Below are 26128 nucleotides of genomic sequence, written 5' to 3' on the forward strand. Positions count from 1 at the left end.
TTCTTTATTTAGGTGAATGCAACCCCACTGCTTAGAACAGTCTTTTAGCATGGGGTTTTCTAGTGTGCCTAATTGACTCAGCAGTATAAATTCTTTTGATCCTTTTAGCAGGGTCTTGTGTTTCTAAACTTGTTCTTTTGACAGACTCGGCTTTGGCACGCTTATCTTTAAGATTTCAATGGTATATTACAATTTATTGTTTTTGTACATCTTTCAACTCTCGTTTCCATCTATTTGTGTTTTCTGCTGAGCAGTTTGGACAGGATAAACGTGCGTGTTTCAGTTACTCCTGTTAGTGAAGAGAAAAGAAGCTATTGATAGTCTTTTGAAGAACAATGGCAGTTGCTAGTTTTCTTTTCCAGATGGGCATTCTGTGCCTTATCCTTTTAAATCTTAAAAATGCAACTTAAAAATATTAATTGGGAGTTTTGTTACAAATATCACTGTATGTTTTTGGATGCTTTCAGTTTAACCTACCATGTTTGCAATTAGACACAGAAAGAATGCTTTTAGGTTTTAAGTACTTTTTCAGACGGATGTGATTTTTAACTGGGCTAATGAACACACATCAGACAAGAAGACAAATTCCAGACTATTTGTACCCTGACCAACCAGCTGTGTGCATACCTCCAGGTACTGCTCATGTCTCGAGAGGCTTTTTCTACATGAACAATTATCACCACTCCTTTTTGCATTCAAGTGGCAGGCCATGGCAAGCAGTTTTCTTGGGTACAGCTGTATTTGCTGCTGAGCTGGAGTCCACTGAGCCTGTGGAATAGAAATATCGCACAGTGCTAGTTTTAATTTAGGTATTTTTGTGAAATACTTTTAAATAAGCGTGTCTGAAAAGCGGTATTCATTGATGGAGGCTTGCAGCACACTTTGCTAATATACCAGGCCTGCAGAGAAGAAGCAGAAATAACTCGGAGGTTTTCGTACTTCAGCAGAGGCAGTTAAAAATCATCTCGGCTGACAAGTACTAACTTTTTACCAGGTGGGGTTTCTGCCTTGTCAAATTAGTGAGACAAAATCATTTTAACACCAGTACATAGGCATTTAAAAGAGCTGATACTGACATGCTTTCTGGAAGCCTAGGAAATCGTACCGGGAACATTCCTTTTTGTGGAAGACTACTGTGCCCTGCCGGCTCGGCGTAAGACAGTGAAATATGTGTTTTCCCCCCTTATTTCCCTCTGTCCCTTATTTCCATCCTTAACTGTAAGTAGGTAGAAGTAGTTCAGTGCTAGTCATTTTGGAGCCTGCTGTCCACAAGGCCATATTAGCCACTACTCTTTTCAGTGGTATGTCCTGTAGACCTGTACCTCTGAGCTGCGAGCGTTTGTGGTTTGATGTATGGACCAAATGTTGTGGCAAGAGCTGAGACCTTTCAAAGTTTGGTCTCTTGGGAACTGTGTAGGTGCTTAGCAGCTTGTGGTGCTACACCCCTACTTTTCTCTCCTATTTGCCAAATATTTTTGCGTTCTCTTTTGGGTAGATATTGGCACTGAGCAAGCTAGGAGGATGACAGGTAAGTCTTTTTGTAAAGGATGCTGGGGGTTGCCGGGGTGGGAAAGGTGTGTATCGTAGCTCATGTGTATTAAAACATATACGTTCCCACTCGAAGCCAAGCAGATATTTCCCTGCTCAGGTTTTTATAGTAAATTTATTTGACTTTTATGATAAAGTTGTTTTAACTTGAGGTAATATTCCGCTGACATTTTTCTATGCTGAAGACTTGCTGGAAGCTACTTAACTGCATCTCCAGGTGGGTCAGGAAGTGCAGTTTAATTTCCAGTGTCTGAACTTGACATGCGAGTCAAGTGAATTATCTTTTTTTTCAAGATAACTGTTATCTTTGAGTGAAAGGGTAGAGGTGACTTTGAGAGGCCCCTCAAGCATTTGTTGTAGAAACCTGTGGATAAAATTAATTCTTTTGTGTGGGAGATCCAGGGTAATTGTGATTCTGTGTTGAGATCTTCTTTTTTTTTTAACATTTTAAAAATTGGTTGTTCAAAACCCCTGTATGTTAAAAGTAATTGTCTGGAAACAATCGTCCTCTTCATTTTTTGCTGCAGTGTAAGTGCTAATGAAGTACAATCTTAATCTCTTTTGGTATTTGGAGAGACGGACTGATCTAGTGCAGCGTTTTCCAAGCTTTTGGAGTTTATGCCCTGCTGCAGTGAAGTTGGCCACATAACATTCCTCTGACTTCAGCTGCAATCGTTTTCTTTTTTTTTTTTTTAAGGTTTTGAGGTTGAATCAAGGGAGCTCAGTACCAGGGCAACTGCATCTTGAGACACGGCTTCACCGCTGCCACTTTGGGTTTCCCTACCTGCCCTTTGCCATTAATTGCCACTGCTGCTCCTGCCTTGTGAGCCGCATGAATCCCTTCATAGGCAGGATCTGGCCCATGGATCTTAGGTTGCTTGCCCCTGATATGTGATTAGCACATTCATGGGTAGCCTGGTAAAATCAAAGTCTCTCCTCAGCCTTTTCTGTCTCATCCCTCTTTTACCCTCGTTTGAGAAACGTTCACTTACTGAGGACATGACTGGGAGTCAGTCTTGACTTCCGCTTTGTCTTGCCGGGTGGCCATGGGTAAGTCTCTTAGCTTATTTGTTACTATTTCTCCAGCTGTAATGTTACTATAATACTTATTTATCTGTTTCCCAGGGATACCATACAAACTAATTAAATGACATTTGTAAAGGCCTCAAGATGTAAGAGTGTTCATATAAGCACTAAATGTTTTCATGGAGGTAAACTTGTAAGTTTTCTCTTTTCCTGAAGTCTTATTCATAAACAACTGGGAACATAGGAAATTGATGGTTGTTAAGGAGTCTAATGGTGATGTGGATAACCTTCTGCAAGCCTGGCTGAAGTGAAATGGTCAGGTTACTAGGTAGATACAAACTTGTCCTTTTTATGAAGTACCATTTTGTTGCCGGAAACTTTTTGATTAGTACTAGTCAAAGACTCTTGTACACTTAAGACTTGGCTGATTGTGCAGTGTATGTACTTGAAAGGGTAAGATGCCATAACCTTAAAGCATTGAATTTTTCTTTTTTATACTGATTTTTTTTTTTTTGATAGAGATGTACATATACAAGATGTCATTGTTGTGGTTTAGTAACATTATACTTTAAATGATTTTCATTAAAAGTAAGAATCCTTATTTAGTAACTTTGAGTAGTCTGTTACAGCCGAATGAAAAATTAACCTTTATGAAAAAGAGTTGAAGCTAAATATTGAGAAATACTGTCACTTTGCCAGACTCTGTTTGAAATGTGGCCTGTATTAGCTGGAAGAGGCTCATTAGTTATGACTTCTCTGCCTTGTACCTTTTACATAACGGGAGGGGGGAGAAAGGGGAATGTTTTTGACTTCTACTGTAATGAGAAGTGTAGTCAGAAACCTAGGAAAAGTTAGATGGCCCGGCTTATCCCAATGTGGTTTAAACTCTTCTTGGAATTTGGGGATAACCGACTTAACACAATGGGTCATGTTAATTTTCTATACATGGAAACTTGTTTTAGATGGCTAAACTTTGTTCTTCCTTGTTTTTAACTTTTTCATCTCTTGCCATATTGAACTAATTTATGTATTACTAATTCACACATTGAACTAATTTAAGAACTTAGGAACATCATCTTACAAATGTCCTACAGCTCACCAAGTATTACAAAGCTGAAGATCAGATTTGGAAGTGATTGGCAAATATTGAAAAGTTTGGTTTGGGTGATAATGAAGCATCTAAAATCAGGGAAGCTTTATACCTGTCTTTGATCTAGAATCTGGCTTGGAAATCTGAAGAAATTTCCAGTATTTTCTGGATGTAGCTAAACTGAAAATGCAACCACTCTTGTTGAACACTGGCATTTCTGTGTCCTGTTACAGCCAAAACCAAGGAATAGACACATGGAGGGGGAAAAAGTCAGTTTCTTGGTACCTGAAAAATATTAGGGGTTTTGTTTGAGTCAAGCGCTAGGTTAGTATCATGCCGTTCGTATTTTATTCACTGAAGTGAGGTTCTCCAGTCTAAATTTGTTCTGTTTCCTTGGGTGGTGTTTTCCCAGTGGGAAATTTACTTGGTTCTTGGAGAGAGAAGGGGTTGCAGTGCTCCCCTACTAAAACAGTGCATGTCAGTCAAATGAACAGAACTAATTTATGTATGAGGAACTGTTTCATCCCAGCTTTTGATTTTTTGTTTTTGTTTTTTTGTGGGGTGGGGGGGGAAGGAGGGAGAAGGGGAAGAGTGTCAAAGGATGTGATACTTCGTTCTCTCTAATTTATATTTGCAAAAATACTGCAGTTGAAGAATGAGTGAGGGATTAGTCTCTGAAACTGGTTCTAGGGGCTTAGTACCTGAAAAGTTTGTTTTAGTGGCTTTTAACACCATCCCATGTAACCATGCACATAGTAGGTCTACAGTGCACACTGTTAAAAAAAATGCCAGTGACCAACTATGTCAATACTACTGTGTCCTTCACTGATGCCAGTAGCAGCAAAATGAGAGAGCTTTTCTTAAAAAGAATAAGTATAAACATGACCAGAGTCAGAAATTGTTAATACAGTAAAAAGAATGTAACTGCAAAACTTGAATGGCATACAGCAAATAAATCTCAGCATATTGGTGTGTTGTGTCTGAACTGGGAATATTACTATGGAAAAATATAGCTTCAGCTACAGCCTACATTTTTTCCCTCAAAAGGAAAAAAATTGGCATTGCCATATTTTTTTTTTTAAACTGAATATAAATTGAAGTTCAAACATCTAGGTTCAGACTGGATGAATGTGTCGTTTATTGGTTTATGTACTTTTAATGTGTTTATAATGGCTTTTGTCAGCCTTGCAATCCTTTCAAATTTCCTTAATGAAGTTATAGAAGTAGGCCAGGAATGAATTGAGGACATGTGTGCTCTAGCTTGGATTACCCATAAAAGCAAGAGAAGGCTTTGGTTTTGTGAAGTTCTCCCTTCTGTAAGATTGAAGACTTTGCAAGGTCACTGCAGACCTTTGCCTGAATTAATCCACTGTCATTGGAAGCGGCTAGAATCATCTTTGGAAGTTGTTTTGAAAAACACTTTCTCTCCAAAACCAAGAGTGTTTTTTTTCTATAAAAGAAAGATGAGATGCTTGTGTGACTATAGGAGTTGATGCTTTAATATTACAAGACTCGAGTAACAAACCTCCAAAAAAAGTGACTGATGAATTAGCGTGGGCATTTTAGGCAAATTTCAATAGCCACCAAGTGTAGAAGGGCAAGGGGGTGAATATAAGCTGGGAGCTTTAATCTCCTTAAATCAGAGGGTAGACATCTGTAAGCTGAAGAGGTAGCCAAATGTTCTGGGGTTTCTGTAGTATTAGATGTACATCAAGGTTGAGTTCTGTATGGCTAAGCACTTGGTTTAGGGCCAAACTTACAGAAGTGGGTGCAGAGTTCAGTCACTTGCTAGTTGCTGTTTGTCATTTAAGCTATGCTCCTTTTCCGACTTGCTGAAAATGTGTCCTATAATTATGCCTCAAGTGAAAGGAGAAGAGTCCTGTCATTTCAAAATTGATGGAAGTAGAGGCTCTCTATTTATATCTAGGTCAAGCAACAATTAGAAAAATGATATTTTTCAGGCTAATGATAGCATTAGAGGGAGGTATGCGATTCAAGCTAGATCTGGCACAAGCTGTCAGAGTCTGTGTAGATGTCCTGACTGGTGAGGGTGATAAGGGTAAGCCTGACAGGTTCAAGGGTTAGATGCATAGTTTGGTTAAACATTGCTTCCTGTACATATAAAGGTGCTTGATGCAATAAGAATGAAGAGTTGAAACTAAATAGTATTTGGGAACTGTGGTTATTGTTATTACCCAAGTGAGTTTTCCGAGCTAATCAGATTGCTCACTTATGGTCTCTCTTTTTTTTTAATTCAGATTTATTATATTCCAATTTAGTTACTTGCAGAATAGTGAGCTCTCGATGGGCTCATTTTCAAGAAATCCTAAATAGATAAGTCAACAAGGATGGAGGGGGTATAAATCAGTGTTTTTTGTCTGTCTACAGTTCAAATTTGTCTCTTAAAAATCTAAATTTAAACACTTGCATCATGAGGGGTGGGGATGCCTTAGTGGACTGAGTATCAGGTTTGCAGTATATAGACTCCGTGGAACCAGAGTGTCTAATCCTGGAATGGTTTCATGAGACACTCACCCCTCATAATATATAAACTGAATTCCATGCAGTTCTCTTTTATGGCTCTTCTGGCCCTGACTTTAAAGAGCAAAGTCCTGCCTGTTGCACACAAATATTAGATCCCACCACACTTTTTCCACACAAATAGGGTTTGCCCTGTTGTTCTTTGCCAAAAATTCCCCTCTGGACACTTCTTTGGTATTGTGTGTGCCCCTTACCTGGTTGTTGCTACTTCTTGGTTTTCTCCCGAAATTCCACTACTGTCTCACGTGGTACCTTTTATGCCAGAGGATCCCAAAATACTCATGAATGATTGTGAGTGGATAAATTGTTATTCAGTCAGCATGCGGCTTTTTTATTTGGGGTTTTGTGCAAAAATCGGCTGTCTTTGTTAGGATAAACTACTTGACATTAGGTCCTGTAGTTTATTCATTAAGAAACTGGATTATTGCCTCATAAAACAGCTTGATGGTACTATTAACACTGAATTATAAGACTTGTTTTTACAAAGTGCTCTCCTCTTCATTTTAGCAAGGCTTATATAACACTTCAGGTAATTAGCTGCTAGGGGTTGGGGTTACTGTGAAAGTGGTCTATGTTTCATTATAGATTCTTAAGTGATGTCTTCCATCATGCTCCAATTTTTTGCTTGCAGGTTTGTTTTCTGAATAAGGAGCATTCTGATGGCTTGTACTGTGAATAACTGGGGACTCCTGAAATTGGATTTTTAAATGCGCTTACAAAAATGCGGGTTGTCTGTAGACATGCTATTAAGGATTAATACCACTTGGCTTGTGCCTTGGATGTCAAGAGTAATAGAATCTATTACAAATATTAAATATTCAAAGGATACTGGTTCCAAGAACTACTGTATGAAGAAAGCATTTGTGTTACAGACTAAATTCTAAGCAGATCCTGCTGTAACATGGGTATGAAAGCTTTAGCTCATGGATTTTATTCTTGGAAAACATTATGGGAAGAGTGAAGACTGATGTCCTGTGTGTGTGTGTGTGTGTGTGTGTGTGTGTGTAAAAATAAAATTAGCGCTATGGTGCTAATTCTGACCTGTTACATGAAAAACAGATTTATCCATAATCTTGATCTGACAGTTATTAATGATGCATTCAGTGTTCCTCAATCTTCAACTTTTACTTTCTTAAATAGAGTTAGCGGGCAGGGTATTATTACCTTTGTGAAGAACAAATGGATTTTGAGGTGGTTATTAAACAATGAAATGTCTTTGTTGCAGGAAGCCGGTTGAGGAAAATTCTCCATGAATGTATGTCACAATGATGATGACCGACCAAATCCCGCTGGAACTGCCACCATTGCTGAATGGCGAGGTAGCGATGATGCCTCACATAGTGAATGGAGACGGATCGCAGCAGGTCAGTAAGCTGTATGGAAAGAGAATACTGAATGACCTGTCAGTGGGCCACAAAGCAGCATTTGGGAACATGAGCATGTTTTTTTGGTTACAATTACTGCACACCATGCTACCCTACCTGCAGGGTAGAGGCAGAGAGCAAAAGCCAGAAGGGGGTGGGGGGGAAGTCCTGACTTGCCTCCCCCCTTTCCCCCGCATTCCCCCTCCTCGTTGTTTTAGGCCCCTGGATACAGCCTTTTTGGCAGGCATACCATAAGTTGCTGCACAGTCTGTGAGTGCCATTTGATCTTCTTCCTTTGCCCAGTCACATGCTCTGTTTTCTGCTCCCTGTTCTGTGCTCCCTGCCCAATTTCCTTCTTTGCTTTGTGCATCCTGTTTGATCTGCTGCTCTGCTGTCTGCTTTCTGACCCATCTCCCACTGTGCTGCTTGTCCTCTCCCTGATCTGTTGTCATAGAGGCTGCCTGTGCCACTTCTAGCACTTGTGCTATAGGTTGACCACCCCTGTTTTAGGCTATGATAGCCCTGGGATGAAGAGCTCCTACCTTACCCTAAGCCTCTTAACCTTGTTTAGAAGTGGCTTTTAAGTATGGTATTGGATTGTGCAGGTGTCAAGCTACCATGCTGGTTTACTTCAAAGGGGTGGGGTTTTTCCCCCCTTTTCATTTAAACACTCTAGTGCTGTATTTGGTGTATAGATAACTTAAGAAAAGGAGAGAGCGCCATGTTTTTCTTTTTTTTTCTGTCTCCTTTTCTTTTATAGTGCTGTTATGCTTTATCAGTATATTTTTCCTTAAATATATCCTTTGCATCTCTGGAAATCATAATTATTCAGGTTGGAACTTCCAGTATGTTTTATCATACCATCTGCATTTGGAAATAATAAAGTATTCCTGCTGTCATCATAAGTAGTGGGCATCTAATTTAACCTTGTACGTCTTCACTGGTGATGAATCCATAATCTCCAGCTGCTCTTCTGTTCACACCCCCTACCCCCTTTTTCTTTTTTAAGTAATATTTCCTGAGGTAAGTCCTTCTAGTTTTTGTCTTGCTTGGCCTGAACAGAATTATGTGGTATTATGTTCATGAATCGAGTTACTTATGGAGTCTGTCTTGAATAGGTTGAGTCATGGTTGACTGGTGTTTATTCGAACCTTAGTCTCTGCTAGAAATTGGGTGAAAGAGACATTTATGGGACCAGGCTTGAGTTAAAAAATGTATCCTGAACTTTTATCTGTTGTAGTTGGAACACATGTCTCCCCTGGACTATTTTTCACTATGGTCTTTCTTTTAATCTCCTCCCCACATGATCTTTTCACTCTGTTCTCTGGACTCAGTTCACTTCCACATTTTTTTAAAATGTGGTTTCCCAAACTGAATGAAATGACTGAACTAATTACTTACTTATTTTGTTATCTGAATATGGCAAAAATTACCTTAGCCTTTGTAAATGTCCCTTAGCATACATCAGAAAGTTTGGATTGGAGATGAGAGAGAAATTAATTTTTATGTGGTTTTTTTTTTTCTTCTTTCAAAATATTTAGTGAGACATCTCTCTTCCAAATTAAGAGCACCCTTTGAATTTTACTTGGTATCTTCAGTGTAATGATTCTTCCTTCTTAATAAAGGGTACTTATATTCATTCTAAATAGGGAAGGGGATGAGGCTGACCTCATCCTTACCAACTGCTTGCAATGTTTCTTCTGCTTACTGGAGTCTGTCTTGGATAGATTGAGTCATGATTGATTAATATTCAAATCTTAGTCTTCGCTAGAAATTCAGAGCAAAGATGATTGCCCCATCTGAATTCCTGTGGTGATGGGGAACGTGCTGAAAAATGAGCCTACTGTGTGTAAAATGGTCCAGTAAGTCTCTCAGTCTCCCCTCCAGGGTGTGCAGGGTGACAGAATAGGACCCTGCAGAATTACGTGAGCGGAGTGTATGGGAAAGAGAAGTAACTCCTGGAGAAAGAAAACCATAAAGTAATCCCATTTTTTTTTTTCCAGTTTACTGGGTGCATAATGGTTTGTCGGCACCTTCTGGTTAGTAGTATCCGGGACTGCCAACACTCCTTAAAATGTGTCCATGTAGAGGAGGAGCTTGCCAGTCGTCTTAGTTGGCGCCTTGCCCATGGCTAAAAAGAATGAAGGAAGATGCAGGATATCAGACCAGTATCGTAGTGCTTAGGATCGGAAGGGACCTAAACAGATTATCAGGTCTGACCCTGTGCCCCGGGCAGGAACGAGTGCCAGGGTCATATCACCCCAGCCAAATATCTGTCCAGCCTCCTCTTGAAGACCCCCAAGGTAGGAGACAGTACCTCACTTGGGAGCCCGTTCCAGAGCCTGGAAGCCTTAACTGTAAAGTAATGTCTCTTGATGTCCAGCCTGAACCTTCTCTCTAACAATTTGTGGCCGTTATTCCTAGTAACCCTCGGTGGTGCCTAGGGGAACAGAGCCTCCCCCAGTTCTCGCTGGTCCCCTGGTGAGTTTGTAAACAGCCATCATATCCCCTCTCAGCCTTTTCTGGTGGAGGCGGAATAGATTCAGGCCCTCTTTGGCCCTCTTTGTAGGGCCTGCCCCACTGCCCCTTGACCATGCGAGTGGCCCTCCTCTGGACCCTCTCAATTCTAGCCACATCCTTCTTGAAGTGCAGCGCCCAGAACTGGACACAGTACTCCAACTGCGGCCTGACCAATGCCGCACAGAGGAGAAGGATCACCTCCCTGGACCTGCTTATGATGCATCTACAGGTGCACAACAAGGTGCGGTTAACCTTACTGACCGCTTCCTCGCATTGGTGGCTCACATTTATCCTGGAGTCAGCAGTCCCGTTAGTCTTCCCAATAATGTACCTAACGTATTTTAAGTTGATGGATCCTATATTGCATCTAATTGTTGATGTCAGACCCCAAGGTACTTTAAACAAAGGCTTAAAAAAGGCAGTGATTGGCAAGGTTACTGGCAATGATTTTTTTTCTTTAAGCAGCTGGAGATGTAGCAGTGAAAGGTATGCAAGCCCAAAGTAATACAAGAATTTCTGCAAAAGACCTGCAGCCTGGTTCCCGATATAGAAATATTGATTATTTCCATCTAAGAAAAGGCATACAACTTCTCTGCTAGATTTTAGGGGCCATTGAAGCATAAAGGTCCTGTTCTCAGGATGACGCTTCCCTAGTGGCTTTTGACTTGTGAAATGGGGCAAAATTGGTCAAAAAACAGTGGTAAGAAGCAACTCTCACAAGTAGACCTTCTTGTGTGACATGAATCTAAAAGATAATATCCTTTAGATAAGCATGTTAGCTATGCTTTCCTCTTTGAATACTTGACCAGTATCATTTAAACAAACATTTGTTTCCGTGGAAAATTAATTTTGATGCCTGTAACCAATGGCAAGCTGCCTTTTAGTCCTGCAACAAATGCACAGAGAAAATTAACTTACTTCAGAACTTCCTTGCCGCATAACAACTTCTAGCATTTTAAGGATCAAGTTAGCTGCTGTATATAGCAACAGTGTATATTAATTACAATGTACGTTGTATTCAGTTCCTTTATCAGTTCATGCAATCACTTAATAGTTAAAAGAAACTGGAAGGGAAAAAATTGTCTCAACTTTTTCTTTCTTTCTCTCTTTCTTTCTTTCTGTGCATATGTTTGTCCTTCTAGAAACTGGATTGAATTGGCTATAATTCTAAGGGAGACTGCCAGCCAGAGTTTTTGTGTTTCCTAACTAGAGAGGATACAATTTAAACTTTCATTGCTGAAGTTAAGTGTGAAGTTTGGAAATTTAGAAAAAGGCAGGGGGTCAAAAAGAGAGAAGGAGTTAAAGTGAAAGACCAGAATTTCTGTTTTGAGACAGTTTTCTTTATAAGACGTACTCCTGCCCAACCCCCTTCCTTCGATTGACCAGTTTGGCAGTCGGTCAACTCTGTTCTGCAATTAGGGAATCGGTGTTACCTAGAGACCACAGGTGCTCAACCCCCAGCCTGTGCGCTAGATGCAGCCTGTGGTGCCCATGTCATCTCACCCATGGGGCTCCCCACAAATCCAGAAATTCAGTGGTGGGGAAGTGGTGGCATCTCTCCTCTGCTGTCAGATTTCTGGACCCATGGGATCCCTGAGCTCAACACAGGTGCTTGATCTCAGCACAGGGGCGCAATCCTGGCAGGCAGCGGGTCTGTGGACTCCAGGGCCTGATCTGACCCACAGAGCAGCCGGGTGCCACTGTTTAGCCTTGCAGGGCAGATTAACTTGAACACCACTGATTTAGACCTACTGTTGAGCCATTTTTTCCCCCATAGATGATAATTCTAAAATAATACATGCACGTAGTGTTGTCCATCCTCGTATAATTTCTCATCTTTAAAAAGGAGCTGGAGATCAGGCATGAATTCCTCATTCTGCACTAATAAGGAGTTTTTAGTCTCTAAGGGGCAGGTCCTAAAAAAGTGTTTGGGTGTCTGAACTCCCAGTGAAGTCAAAGAATGAAATGGGGTAAGCTAAATGTAGTTTCCTACTTCAGGAAAGGAGCAAACATACCAAACCTGCAGAACAACTCACCTTTGGTAAGTCTGCTCCCTCCCCCAACCCTTCATCAGCTTTTTTTATTTTTATTTTTGTCCAGATGATTTGTTGCGTCTCGTTTGCAGTTGGGAGTTCTCTTTGGCACTACGAGAACTCACCCTTGCAGTAAATACGTTCAGTCTAAAGTCTGAGGACACCTTACCTGCCTTGCTTCTGTTAGTCTTCCTACTGGTATCCCCTAATGTACTGCTTCGTGCCTGATTTGTGCTCTGGGATAACCATGAACAAGGTGTTGCATCTCTGTTCACCAACAGTTAAAAACGGAGAGGGAAGCTGCTTTCTCAGTACCGAGTATGTAGTGCTGAGTTAGAGACCTGGTATCCCACATGTTCCTTGGTGCTGCCCTGTGGATCCCTTCAAAAGTCCTAGAGTTGCTTGTCCCCTTCGGAGAGCTGCCTGTTCAGCACTGTCTGGAGATGAATCATTGGAATGCAGATGTCTACAAGATAGTTTTAGAGCAAAGAAGAGGAGGCACTCTAAGTCTTATTTGGTATTGAACTAAAAGGAAAGTAGTACCAGTGGTATTTATTAACAGGGTTCAGATTACACTTTTGACTTTTGGAGGGGGGTGGCGAGAAGCCTCAGGGCAGCCTGGTGCGGGCTCTGGGCAGCTGCAGCAAAACGCAGCTGGCAGCAACAGGGGGGAGGGGTTGCCTTTACCCCTGCCCTGTGCTAAACAGCAATTTGTGCCCAGCTGTTGGGGGGGCTCAGTTCCCCCCCCTGAGAGTCCCTTCCAACCCCAACTTCCTACAATTCTGTTGTTATAACAGGGCACTTGGCAAAGCTTCTTTTACTTCCTCTGCTATAGGGATCTAGCTGTGTTGTGTGCATGTCTCTTGTTATTGGGTCTTGTTGGGGTTTTTTTTGGTTTTCTTTTGCTTTTGCAAGCTGTGTCACTGAACTTGAGAACTGTATGGTAAATAGTTATGCATGCAGTACCTAGGACAGCATGGCAAGTACCCAGAGCCTACTGAATGTTCCCATGACCCCACATTTCTCCTGGCATTGACCAGGAGGAGATTTATCATGGCAGCCAAGAACTGTGTGACCCAGCAGATAGGTTGTGCAGTCTTATGTAATGAAATATGGATAGTCGTAGTGAACGTACTGTGGTAGAGAGCTGTACTAGCAGCCAGCCTGAATTTCCTGCAGCGGACAGTTTTTTTTTTTTTTTTTTCCAGTGCACATGGTGCTGTTGTACAGCGTATGTAGTTGTATAGTGGGATTTAGCACTTACCTGACTGAATTCATTCAGATTTGTCAGAATTCCATTGCTGTACTTCTTTATTTTTCATTATATTTATTATTCCTTTCCCTTAGTTTATATTAATATTGCGAGGCTTCTTCTTACAGCTTGCTATTTTTTGTGAAATCAAGCAAACTGATATTGAACAGTTCTTCCTTATTGTCATCTTCTGTTAATAGCTCACATTTCCACTGAGCAACCCACCCATATTTTCCCCTGTTAGTCTTCTGTCTGACATTTGCAGAATCCCTTCCTCTTGTCTCCCTTATCTTTTGCTTTTATTTTCCTGATGTGCTTTGTGCTGTTTTTTATGTACTTGCATAGTGACGTACCCTTGTGTCTGTCTGTGCCTGTTTGTGTCCCTTGATTCCTTTTAGAAACTGCTGGCCCTCTTCAACTTCTCCTTCTTTTAATATGTCTGTGTGGGACATATGTATCTAGCATAATATAACATCCCCCTGTAGGCATAACCTAAGTGAAGACGGATAGAAACATGATGAGATGGCATTGCCCACACTGACACATTTTACCTTGTGCATTCTGCAAGTAATGAAGTAGACTGGATATCCAGTGTGCTGGAGTCTTATTTCATTATTGGGTTTTCAGTGCTCAGCTGTGCTTTTTGCCTTTGCCTGTATGGCTAGAGTCTAACTTTCCTTGTTCTTGATTTAGAATGGGGAGTTAATTTTACCCGAAGCCTCACAAGAACTTAAAGGCTTCTAACAGCTTGAGTCTGTACTGAAGTTTAAAGAGAAGCATCTCTACTTTTGTGTGTGTGTTGGATTTTTTTTTATAGGACTTCCTTAAAAGCTGTGTTAACTAAGAAGCTACTCATGAAAAAAATTATTGGATTAATTTATTCCTTTGAGTTGGTTCTACATTATAGCCTCAAAAACTGATCCCAGGCAGCTAGATTGGAAGGTTTTTATAAAACAAGACTCGAGCTCCTTGCAAATGTCACTCTCTAGACTGTGTCAGACACCAAGCCTATATTACTTGGAGATTTAAACCATCTTCTCCACAAGGTGCATGTTTATTTTATAGCAACAGTTAATGCAGAAGGGTGTCTCCGATCACGTCAAAGGTACCTTCCCTGTTTTGAGGCTACTTGCCTTCCTTATTTCTTAGTTTTTTTGTAGTTTCTTGTTATCAAATACATTTTTAATACTTTTTGGCTTCTCTGTACCAGTAGACAAAGTTCTGTAAAGCAGGTCAGGTTTCTGATGTCTTATGAGCAGAAGAGTTCAGGAAAGTAATCGGAAGCAATAGTTGAAAGCAAGCAGGAGTTACTCAAAGCAGAAGTAACAGTAATGTCTGCGGAAGAAGGACCCATACATTCTGTGAATTGGCAAAGCTATGCTATAATATCCTCTTTTCTATAAGAAAAGGATGAGATGCAGTTATTCAGGAGGGGGAGCCACAAAGGTTTCTGATGCTAATAGATCTAAGCTGCCTTAGTTGAGAGGTATTTTCAAATTTAATCAGTCTGAGAAGATGGGTGTAATCTAAAGCAAGATTAAAATCAATATACTTAAGCACTGGGGAATTCAAATGGCCCCAGTGCATCTTGGAAAAGAAATGAGAAATAGTATTGCTGATGAAAGTCAGGCAGAAGTAACCCATAGCTGATGTCTGTTATCTGGGAAGCCTGTCTGGAACTCAGAAAAAATAAAAGGCTTTTTTTTCTAAACCATTGCAAATCTAATCTTTTCTTCCCAGCTGATAGTGCCTGTAAACCCAGATGCTGATGACAGAACTCTGCAAGCCCATTCTGTTGCACAATTAACGTTCCCTTTGTTTGCAACAATGGCAGTGTAAGTGGCATTCCAGCTTCCGGATGCTTAGAATTGCCTGATTAGTTGGAGCACTTTGTAACAGTTTTACACTGGGATTTTATTAAACTGTTCTGTAGCAGGTTTGAGCCACAGGAGTGGCTGTGATGCCTCCTGGTAGCCGCGCAGCTCCTGCCCTGCTCTAGCTCTCCAGATACCCTTCTTCTTTTTCCTGCTGTGCCTTATTGATATTATTTAATTGGGAGAAAGGGAGGCTGCCCAGGGTCCCAGAGTGAGCCCTTGGCTATTATAAGTGAGTCCTTCCTGACCCTTCGATGCTTGTCCTGCCCTCCGATCCCTTCTGTACTCCCAGGGCACCAGTTGCCTTAAGGGCTTATTTTGTGGCCTCCAGCTTCCCCTACAGCCATGACCATGCCTCACAGGTGTTGCCAGTCATCACTTCAGTGGGGCATTTTGCCCCCAAGCCAGTGCTAGGCCACTGCAAGCTTCTGCAGTCTTGTTAGGGCCTCAGCCTTCCTGGCCTCTGCCAGTTTTTTGTTCTGGTCCTTTTGGCCTCAGGCCTGCTGCTGCCCCTCTCAAGGTTGTCTTCTAGACATCTGGACTCCTGGCCCACTGTTAACTTTTTCTGGCTTGTATCCTGAATCCATGCCCCTGGCGGGCTGTCTGACACGCCTTACTGGCACCTCCTCCTTTCCTGTTTTGTTCCAACCGCGTCCACTGGTACAAATAAAAACATACAAGCAACCAAGCACTTTAACGTAAACCTTCCCTTCTAGGCAAACAAACCAAGGCACACGCTACCACTTTAACAAGAAACCTCCCCCCACCATAAGAGCAACCCTCACCTTGGGAGCTGTTCTCACTACTCTGTTCTGCTCTGGTTCAGGATAACTATTCTCCCTGCCCCAGCGTGGCCAGACTGACTTTTCTGGCTCTGGCACTGAGCTTATAAGCCTCCCAAGCCCTGCCCCTTCTGGTGAGGCTGCTCCCCACCCACCTGCAGGGGTTAATTAGAGCCTAATTAGAGCCTGATGCTTATTTCTCAGGGCAGCTTGCAGCTGCTTCTCTGTCTCCCTTGGCAGTGCCCTGGTTGCCAAAGAGTGCTCTGGCCTGCTGTCCTGTAGGAGAGCACATAGTGTTGCAGTGGGCACTCATAGTCTCTAGCCTCTGGCTGCCTATTTCCTGCAACCAGAGCATCAAATGCAGTGATATCCTCCATCTGGGGGGACTCTGCTGTTGCTGTCCCCTTGAAGTAATGGGGAGCCATTACTGGTTCTGTCTTGCACGGTCCCTATGAACCTGTCTGGTCCTTTAATCCTGTGTGTGTGTGTGTGTATGTGCGTGCGCGCGCGCGCATCCGTGCACGCATGTGCACATGTACGTATAGATATGCATGTATGTGTGTGTATGTAAAGCTTGGCAAAATATATATCACACTTGTGTAATTTATAACCTTAAGAACAGAGTTTAACAGAAGCATAGTCATCTTTGTTAAAAACTATAATTACTTCCCTAAATGTAAAAATGAATGCCTTGCCAAAGAACATGTTACTAAGATAGCAAATGTCCTAGAATAGTCTGCTAGGTAACTGTAGACTTAAATACTGTGCAACTAGATTAATTTGTCAAATCAGACCATTATATTAAGCACAATACCATTTGTATTATATTAGGATTGTGTTGATATCTGTAAGAAAAAATTATATTATACCCTCCAGCTTTTAAATCTGGGGTCCTTCTAGTGGTGAAATTGCAAGGCATTTGAGAAGAGATTAACAACACTTTTCTAAAAACGTTGGTTTAGTTCTTTTTTAATATTTAACATATTACATTTTTTATCTTTCATTTGGCCATATTGGCCATCTCTGCTCTTCAGAGTCTCATTAGAATAATTTGAAGTAACCAGAGGGGGAAAAGGGAACTGGATCTGACCCTGGGTACAATACATGCATGCTAACATAGTTCTACAACTTTAGATAGGTTATGTGGAGTTTTTAGCAGTTAAGACATGATTAATAGGGATGTGCGAAATGGGCTGTATTCAATTTGGATTTGGATTCAGTCCAAATCCGAGGACAGCGATTTGATTAGTTGATTCGGATCACTGTCCCGATAGGATTTGGCTGACTCCAAATCTGAAGATTCAGAGCTGATTCAAAGAACCAGTGATTCGGCCATAGACACAACTTTAAATGTTTTTTCTACATGCCTCCAGGTACCAGGCGCAGCTCATGAATGCTGCAATGGTGGGGTGGATGGAGCATCCCACAGGAGCCTGGGGAACGGACCCGGGAGTGGACCGGAAGCGCTTCTGGTCCACTTCTGGGTCCGCTGCTGAGTGTGCAGGGGCCTCCCCCCCCGTGGAATGCTCCATTCACCCCACCGTCTCAGCATTCACGACCCACCTGGTACCTCGAGGCATGTAGAAAAAACATTTAAAGTCGTGTGTATGTCTGAAACGCTGAATGTCTCTGAATCGATTCAGAGGGTTGGGATTCAATTTGGAGAGATTAAAGGGTCTCCTGATTAGGTTCAGAATTGGCCGCTGAATTTCCACCAAATTGAATCAGCGACCAGAGCTTCGCACAGCTCTAATGATTAAGACCTCATACATGAACAGCCTAAAAAAGATCGGTAGCCAAGTATCTGACTCCTAGCGCTGTTTACTGGACCTTCTGGTAAAGCAAAAGAATAACACAGGTTTCTTCATTAAGATGCAGTCTGGCAACTATAACCAGGCTCCTGGGAATTAAAAAAGTGAACTGCATTGCTGAACTGGGAAGTTGGATAGTACGTGTTCAAGCTGATGCTAATTCTGCTACCTACATTGTATTGTATTAGAAGAGTAGCTGGATGTTTTGTTGTGTACCAAAATGTATATGCTTCAGTACCAAATGCCTTTCTCACTAATACTTTTGAGAAAACGTGATCCAAGCTTTTCTTAATTTCTTCTTTAGTTCAGTGTAACGCACAGTTTTTTGCACTGTTGCTTTCATTCTTAATTTGGGGATTGCACTGTATTGGAAAACAAACAGAATGACTAACTTTTTTGGTAAGTAGTTGACCTATTGATGCAGCCCAGCCAAGAGCGAGGCCATTATGCAGCTGCTTGGTTTCAGACTGGGTTATCAGTTACTGACTCTTGGTTGATTCAATAAGCAGTGTACACTTATAAATTCAGGGAAAATTTTGCAGAATGATAAACTTTGGCATATAATACTTTATCATTTTCCTGTAACCTCCCAGTTCTTCTTAGACTTTTGGTCAGGACACTATCCCTGCATCTCTCTCTCCTTCCCCCCCCTCAACAGATTTTAATTAACAGGTTTCAGAAATGGTGGCCTCTTAAACTTTACCTGTGCATAACCTTTGGAAAAGAAGCTCTAGGGTTGCTCCAGGATGCAGAATATTGTTTTGTTGTTTGATTTCCCAGGTTCTCTCAGTCTCAGAGTTAGTTCCCATACCACCAAGACATACTTAGTCAGTGTATATAAACAAAAGAAGTCACAAAGTGCCTGGATGTTATTTGTCCCAGATGGAGTTCTAAACTTGGCTCATTATACGGCACTGATGTCATGGTGCCTAAGTAAGCCCAGAATTGGAGGCATGCATAGAATCCATTTTATTCCTGTGTGATTGCACTGGTGGAGGAGAATGAGGGGGGGTTTGCTGGAAAAAGTGTTTCATGTCTTTCCCTTCACTGTCTGCTAAGAACAGCGTTAATTAAAGAAGTTGGAACTGATGCCAGATAAGGCAAGCAATGCAATAGTCATTGTCCACCTGTGTATATACAGGGGAATGGTGTTAAATTTTTACTGGCTGTTGGATGCATTGTAGAATGTGTCCATCTTCGCTGTCTGTTCCTGATTAGAAGCTCAGCCTCTGAAATAGAACTGCTGTGTTCTTTGTAATGGCCTGACTTGAACTATAGCATTGCTACAGCAATGCTGTACTGTGCGACTCTGAGCTCTTACGGCCCTGTCCAGAGTGCGAGGAAGGTCTGTAGCAAATCACTTGATTAAATCACTTAGTGAAATTCCCAGCTCTACAGCACAAAGCCTAAAGATGCTCTGTGCAGAATATAGTATCGGTGCATGGGAATGGCAGGAGCAATTGATTTCAGTTGATAATCAGTGCAGGGTACAGAACAGCCCTGAAATCTTTTCCTGGTGGCTCTTATTCCTGTACCTTGCCTAACAAAATGGCCATGATTTTTTGTTCACTGAGCAGGTAAGATGAGAAAAAAATCAGCTCAACTTTCAGCAAAAAAAGAATTATCTTAGATGCTAGGAGAAAGCATGAACTTCAAGGGTAGCAAAGCACTGGAGAAGGCCACCTAGGGAGGTTATGAACTCTTCTTATTCTAGCTCGTTTGCTGGAGCTTTTCAAGAACAAGTGACGGAAGCTTCTAAATTGTAGGCCTTGGTCTCATGGGGGACACAGGCTGGGAGGGAAACACAGCAGTGCACAAGCAGCCCTACAAGTTCCTGGAGTGTGTTGGAGAACTTTCTGATTCAGGTGGTTGAGGCCAATGAGGTGGGGAAGATCTTCTCGACTTACTGCTCACAAAGAGGGGGGAATTGGTTGGGAGCTTGCAGGTGGAAGGTAATATGGGTGACGGTAACCACAAAATGATAGAGTTCAAGATCCTAAGGGGAAGAAGTAAGGAATAAGGAAGAAGGCAGAATAAAGACAATGGACTTGAGAGAAGCAGATTTTAACAGACTTGGGGACCTGGTGGACAGGATCCATTTTGGGCCCCACACTTCAATCTGTCTACATACTTCTTGGAAAGAGTGCTTTGGAGCGTGACAAAAATAATTAGAGGCCTTGAAGATGAGACGAATGAGGAAAGGCTGAAAGAGCTAATAGGGTTATTTCATCTGGAGAAGAGGAGACTGACCGGGGATTTGATAACTGTCTTCTAATACCTGAAGGGTGATTTATGGACGTTTCTCTGGGACTATAAGAGTCAGATCTAGGAGCAATGGCCTCAAGCTGCAACAGGTGAAATTTCGGCTGGAGATTAGGAGGAGCTTCCTGACTATGAGGGTGGGCATGCAGTGAACAGGCTATCTAGAGAAGCCACCGGAACAGGCTGTCTAGAGGAGCTGTGGAGTCTCCATCCTTGGAAACTTTCAAGAGCAGGTTAGATGAACATTTGGCTGGGTTGATTTAGTCAGGGATGAATCTACCTTGAGCAGGGGGCTGAACTAGATGACCTTATGAAGTCCCTTTCCAGAAGTCCCATCCAGCCCTATTTTCCTGTGATTGCTATGAAACCTCTGTGATGCATGGTCCTGGTATGCTTGATTTTGATGAAGAGGGTTTGAGCTTGGTGCCCTTAGGCTTGTGTGGCTGGAAGGAATCTCCAATGATTTTTGGTACTCCTGATCTGTATGCTGCAGGTGCTTCTCCTCAGGGACAGCCGTACTGTAAGAGTTCTTTCTGTGACTCCAACCGTGACTGATTAATTTTAGTGGCAGAGCACTAATGTATTTTAGTTGCTTTAGTACTTGAACTTTTTGTTTTCAGAAATGGCAAGTGCAGAGGTCTGTCCCCTCCTGGTCCCCCACCCCCCCCTTTTTTTTTAAGATGAGATTTCTTGAGTGGGATGGCTAGGAGGAGGTACAGCTTTTGCTACAACTTGTCGTGCCTTAGTGTAACCTAAGAATTTGTATGCATGGAAAGATTTTTCATAAATGAGGAAGGAAGTGTGAGCCCCTACAAGCAGAAGACTGAGAATTGAGAGACTTGGTGTGTTCCTGGTTCTGGTGCTGATTTCCTTAGAGGGGTAAGTGATGTCCCTTATTATGTGCCTAGTTTCATCATCTGCTGCAGGGGAGTAACTGCAGAATTTTCAGCATGTATATATGCGCCTAAAGGCCTTCCCAAAAGTCCCTAGTTGCACAATTCTCATCTCATTTCCATAAGAATCGGATACCTGGACGTTTTGAAAATTCCTCTGTACATATCTGTAAGTTCCTCAATACCTTTTAAGATCTCTCTCTCTCTCTCTAAATCCTACAAATGCTATGGTCTTGTTAGGTGTTACTCGTAATGTTCTTTAAGATCCTAGGATGACAGATCTCCACTGACTGCAAAGTTGAAAAATCTGTGTGAGGACTTGAAAGGCAAGGAGAGATTTATATGTGCCGGCTCTAACTCAGAAACCATATTAGGACCTTTTCAGGACTGCTGGCTACAAAATAAAGCACCTGTTTTTAATAATATAATTAAAGTAAAAAAAAAAAAAAAAAGTTGCACTGTTAAGTCTGTGGCAGACAGATAATGGAATTAACGTAAGAGTCTTATAAGTTGGAAATGAAATTACCAAGGCTTACTTGTGATACTGAATTTGGACATTAAGGTGAGGGATTTTCAAGGCATGAAGGCTCTTAAATAGTCACTTTTGACTTCTGGACATTTCCTGAATTTATAATTGGTCAGTAATGGCTGCTGCTGTTGGGCTGGAGAAGATGATACAAACTGCATTTGTCAGAAGCTGTTGTGAATCTAAAAGTGCATTGGAAACTTTCAAGAGAGGAAGCGAATTTCTCCAGGAAAACATTACGCTTCTTCTAACAAGAGTGACTTCATATAGGCAGAGTCGAATCATCAAATGCGAAACACCAGATGCAAGTGTGTGTGGAAGCTGCTTGACTGTCTGCCAGATGATGAGGCAGTTTGGTAGAGCGTGAAAGCATTGCAGAATTACCTCTAAAATGACCCAAGAGTGATATCATACATACTGCCTCTGAGTCCTAAAAAAGTAAGATTTAATTGCAGAGAAAGAGTCATAGCAGTAAGTGGGTACTTTGGCTGTCCTTATTTGATCTTCAGTGCCAGTCCTAAAGGCTGCTTGTCTATTTTACAATAAATATTTAAATCTTTCACAATTCGGTTTATCAGTTTTTAGTGGTGCTTTCACACTAGACTTTTTAATGTACCAAGGCACATAAAATGAGTGTGGTGAGTAAAAGAAAGAACATGCATGCCTGCTGCTCCCAGCTGGGAGTAAAATGAATCTGGTTAGAGGGACTACTTCGTAGCTCAAGTAGCTGTTTTTCTGGATAGTAGGGGCTCTTGAGAGAATAGGGACCCTGTTCTGCAACATACTGAGCCTTTTTGAAAAGATCATTTTCTTTTCAGACTGTTCTTTCACTCCTCTTTTGATATAAAAGAGGCACTGTGTGTGTTTTGCGTGATATTTAACCCAAAGCCAAAGTCCCACCAGAAGCATTTTATCGTCTCTGCTTTGGCTGTAGTGACCAGTACTGCGAACAACAAATCTATGATAGCGTCTCTGAAGAGGCTGCATACAAGAAATAATGATTGCCCTATGGTAATGGATAGAAAACATTTTTGTTTTTCACATTCAGAATCCTGCGTATGTCAGGATAATAATAGTTATTTCAAATTCATTTTAATAACTCCTAGAAGTACATTAGTTCATATCCTTTTGAGAAGTGTGGATAATTGCATAGTCTTGGGGAAGATTCTTCTAGCGATGATAAGTTAAAATAGACAAGATTTGTAAATTTGAAATGTCAAAATGTCTTCTCTCTCTCATTTCATCTCTTGTTTTCTTATTCAGTAGATTTCTGGTCAGATTTAATTTGAAACAACTGATTTAAAAAGGGCTTGTTTTCAAGTGTGTGTATAACTTGGCTGAGATTTACAAATCATCATATCATTATGCCTATGCACCTTTTGATTCCATCATCATTTCCTTCCTTGGTTTTGAGTCTTTTAGTTCACATGTCTCTCTTATAATCTACATGGGGGGCGAAGCCCTACCTTTCAGACTATCCTTGCAAGTGTTAGGATTTATTGCCTGCCATCTGGATGTTGGGAAGAGTTGTATTTTCTGAATGAATCTTAGAAGAAACAGCTTGGTCTAGTCAGGTTCTGGGTTTTGTGGCTCAATGATAAAAGTTCTCTTACGAATACAGACGTCTGCTTTGCAGCTTAAAAAGAAAAGGGCTTGCAGGATACAATAGGTTAAGTGCTACAGATCCTGCCAGTGTCTGACTCACTCCCCTACAAGCCTGCATGATGCAAGGACTGTTGCTGTCTTGCTGATGTCGGTTGTCAGGGAAGAGTCAGTCATTAGGCTTTTTTCCCCTTCTACTTTAAGTTACAACCAAGGTGATGAGTCTGTAACAGCCTTCCCTCCCCCAGTCTGACCATAAGCTGTCTGCTGTGGATAGCACCTTTCTGGGTGTCAAAGTGACCTGGTGAAATGTGGGTGGTGTTGAAATTTGCATTCAGTTATTAAGTGAGAATGAACATTGGGATGCTGAAATGTTGCTGATATCTTAGGTGGCCTGCTGGACTACTATCCGGTTACCACAGTAACTCAGCAGCAGTGAGTATTACAGAAAATAAAACCTTGACGTGGAATAGTTAAACAAGAGGTCAGAGTTTCTTATCCAGTCAGCCTCTCTATAAAATCTGTGGGTCCAGTTCACCAGGCCTCCTGCACAATTCGAATTTCTTCCTTCTATCCGACTGTTAAGAAGAACGTTTTCAGTATTTTTCCTATCGTGAGGCAAGCGGCTTTTATAAACAGTAAAGGGAAGTAAGAGGCTGCTGTATCCTCTTTCCTGAAGGAAGTTACTTTGGCAGCACAGTTTTTATAATTTGATTTGAGGAGCCACATACGAAAAGCAGGATGACGTTGCTTTATTTCAGTGGTTTTTTAACTTCCTAAAATCACAGAACATTTTCTGTCATGTCAAGGCTTTGTTTGGCCAGATCTTAAAAAAACCCTCCAAGGACAGAGTCCACAACCTCTTTGCGTAGCCTGTTCCAGTGCTTAACTATCCCCCTTGCGAGAGGTTTTTTTCTAATAACCAACCTAAACTTCCCTTGCTGCAACTTGAACCCATTGCTCCTTGTTCTGTCATCTGCCACCACTGAGACCAGTCCAGCTCCATCTTCTTCTGAAGTTGAAACCTGCTATTGAATCACTGTTCAATCTTCTCTTCTCCAGGCTGAATAAGCCAAGTTCTCTTAGCCTCACCTCATAAATCATGTGCCCCAGCCCCCTAACCATTTTTGTTGCCCTCCACTAGACTCTCTAATTTGTCCACATCCTTTCTGTAGTGGGGAGCAGTACTTCAGATGTGGCCTCACAGTACCACAAAGAGGGGAATAATCACTTCCCTCAATCTGCTGGCACTGCTCCTAATAATGCAACCCGGTATGCCATTAGCCTTCTTCACAACAAGGCCACACTATTGGCTCATATTCACCTTGTCTGCTGTAATCTCTGGGTCCTTTTCTGTAGAGCTGCTGCTTAGTCAATTGGTCGCCAGCCTGTATCAGTGCATGGGGTTGTTCTGTCCTAAGTGCAGGACTTTGCACTTGTCTTTTTCTAAACCTAATGAGTTTTCTTCTGGGCCAGTCCTCCAATTGGTCTAGGTCTCTGAATCCTAGCCCTACCCTCCAGCATATCTACTACTCTCCCCATCTTGGTGTCATCCACAAACTTGCTGAGGATAGACTCCATCCCATCTTCCAGATCATTGAACAAAGTCAGCCCCAGGACAGACCCTTGGGGCACTCCACTTGATACCGGCTGCCAAGTGGACATCAAACTGTTGACTACTGCTTTCTGAGCCTGATGATCCAACCAGTTCTCTGTCCAACGTCCGGTCCATTAATCCAGCCTGTACTTCTGTAGCTTGCTTGCAAGCCTGTTGTTGGAGACCGTATCAAAAGCGTTGCTACAGTCAAAAGTACATCATATCCACAGCTTTCCCTGCATCCACAGAGCCAGTCATCTTATCATAGAAGGCAGTCAGGTTGGTCAGGCGTGACGTGCCCTTGGTGGATCCATGCTGACTGTTCCTAATCACCTTCTCCTCCAAGTGCTTCAAAATGGATTCCTTAAGAAACTGCTTCTTGATTTTCCCCCCCCCGCCCAGGGACTTAAGTGAGGCTGACTAGTTCTGTAGTTCCCTAGATTCCCCTTTTTCCCTTTCTTAAAAGATGGGCACTGTATTTGCCTTTTTCCAGTTGCCCAGGACCTTTCCCAATCACCATGAGTTTTTTTTTTCCCCAAAGATGATGGCTAGTGGATCTGCAACCATAGTGGTCAACTTTCTCAGCATTGTTGCATGCATCGCATTCAGCCCTGTGGACTTGTATATGTCCAGCTTTCTAAATGATCTCTACCCTGTTCTTTTGCCACAGTTGGTTCCTCCCCAAACTGTTCTGCCAGGTGCAGTAGTCTGGGAGCTGATGTTGCCTGTGAAGACTGAGCTAAAGGCATTGAGCACTTTAGCCTTTCCCACATCATTTATCACTAGGTTGCCTCCTTCATTCACTAAGGGACCCACACGTTCCCTGATCTTCCTCGTGTTACTGACATACTTGTGGAAACCTGTCTTGTTACCTGTCATGTCCCTGGCTAGCTGCAACTCCAGTTGTGCTTTGGCCTTCTTGAGTTCATCCCTTCTTTTATGATACTTCTCCTTAGTCCTTTATCCATGTTTCCATTTATAAGCTTCTGTTTTGTTTTAGCTCACTGAAAAGTTTCCTGCTAAGCCATCCTGGTCTTCTGTCATACTTCCTAGTCTTCCTGGCATCAGGGTGGTTTGTTCCTGTGTCCCCAGTAAGGTTTCTTTAAAATAGGACCAAGTCTCCTGGACTCCTTTCCCTCTCAGATTGGCCTCCCAGGGCATCCTGCCCATCAGTTCCTTGACTGAGTCAAAGTCTGCTTTTCTGAAGTCCAGGGTCCTTGCTCTGCTGTTCTTCTCCTTTCATTTCCTCAGGGTCCTGAACTCAATCCTCTCGTGATAGTTTCTGTCCAAAGTTGCCGTCTACTTCTACATTGCCCACCAAAACTACTTCCAGTCTCTTTGCAGAACCCCCTGGTGACTGATTGTGGAACAGTTTGAAAACCACTGTTTTATTTAAAGGCCGTCATA

At 42.0% G+C, this 26128-nt stretch overlaps 1 protein-coding gene across 1 annotated transcript in view; it reads left to right on the top strand.

Moving 5' to 3' along the window:
• FNDC3B (fibronectin type III domain containing 3B) overlaps window positions 1-26128 on the top strand; it is a 307284-nt gene that overhangs the window by 3835 nt on the left and 277321 nt on the right. The window contains exon 2 of the mRNA XM_019532737.1: window positions 7431-7569. Within this exon, the coding sequence (XP_019388282.1) occupies window positions 7459-7569 (111 nt within the window). The 5' untranslated portion in view covers window positions 7431-7458. The remainder of the gene's footprint in view (window positions 1-7430; window positions 7570-26128) is intronic.

Source organism: Crocodylus porosus, unplaced genomic scaffold (assembly GCF_001723895.1).
Source record: "Crocodylus porosus isolate Cpor-Errol unplaced genomic scaffold, CroPor_comp1, whole genome shotgun sequence".
Taxonomy (NCBI): domain Eukaryota; kingdom Metazoa; phylum Chordata; order Crocodylia; family Crocodylidae; genus Crocodylus; species Crocodylus porosus.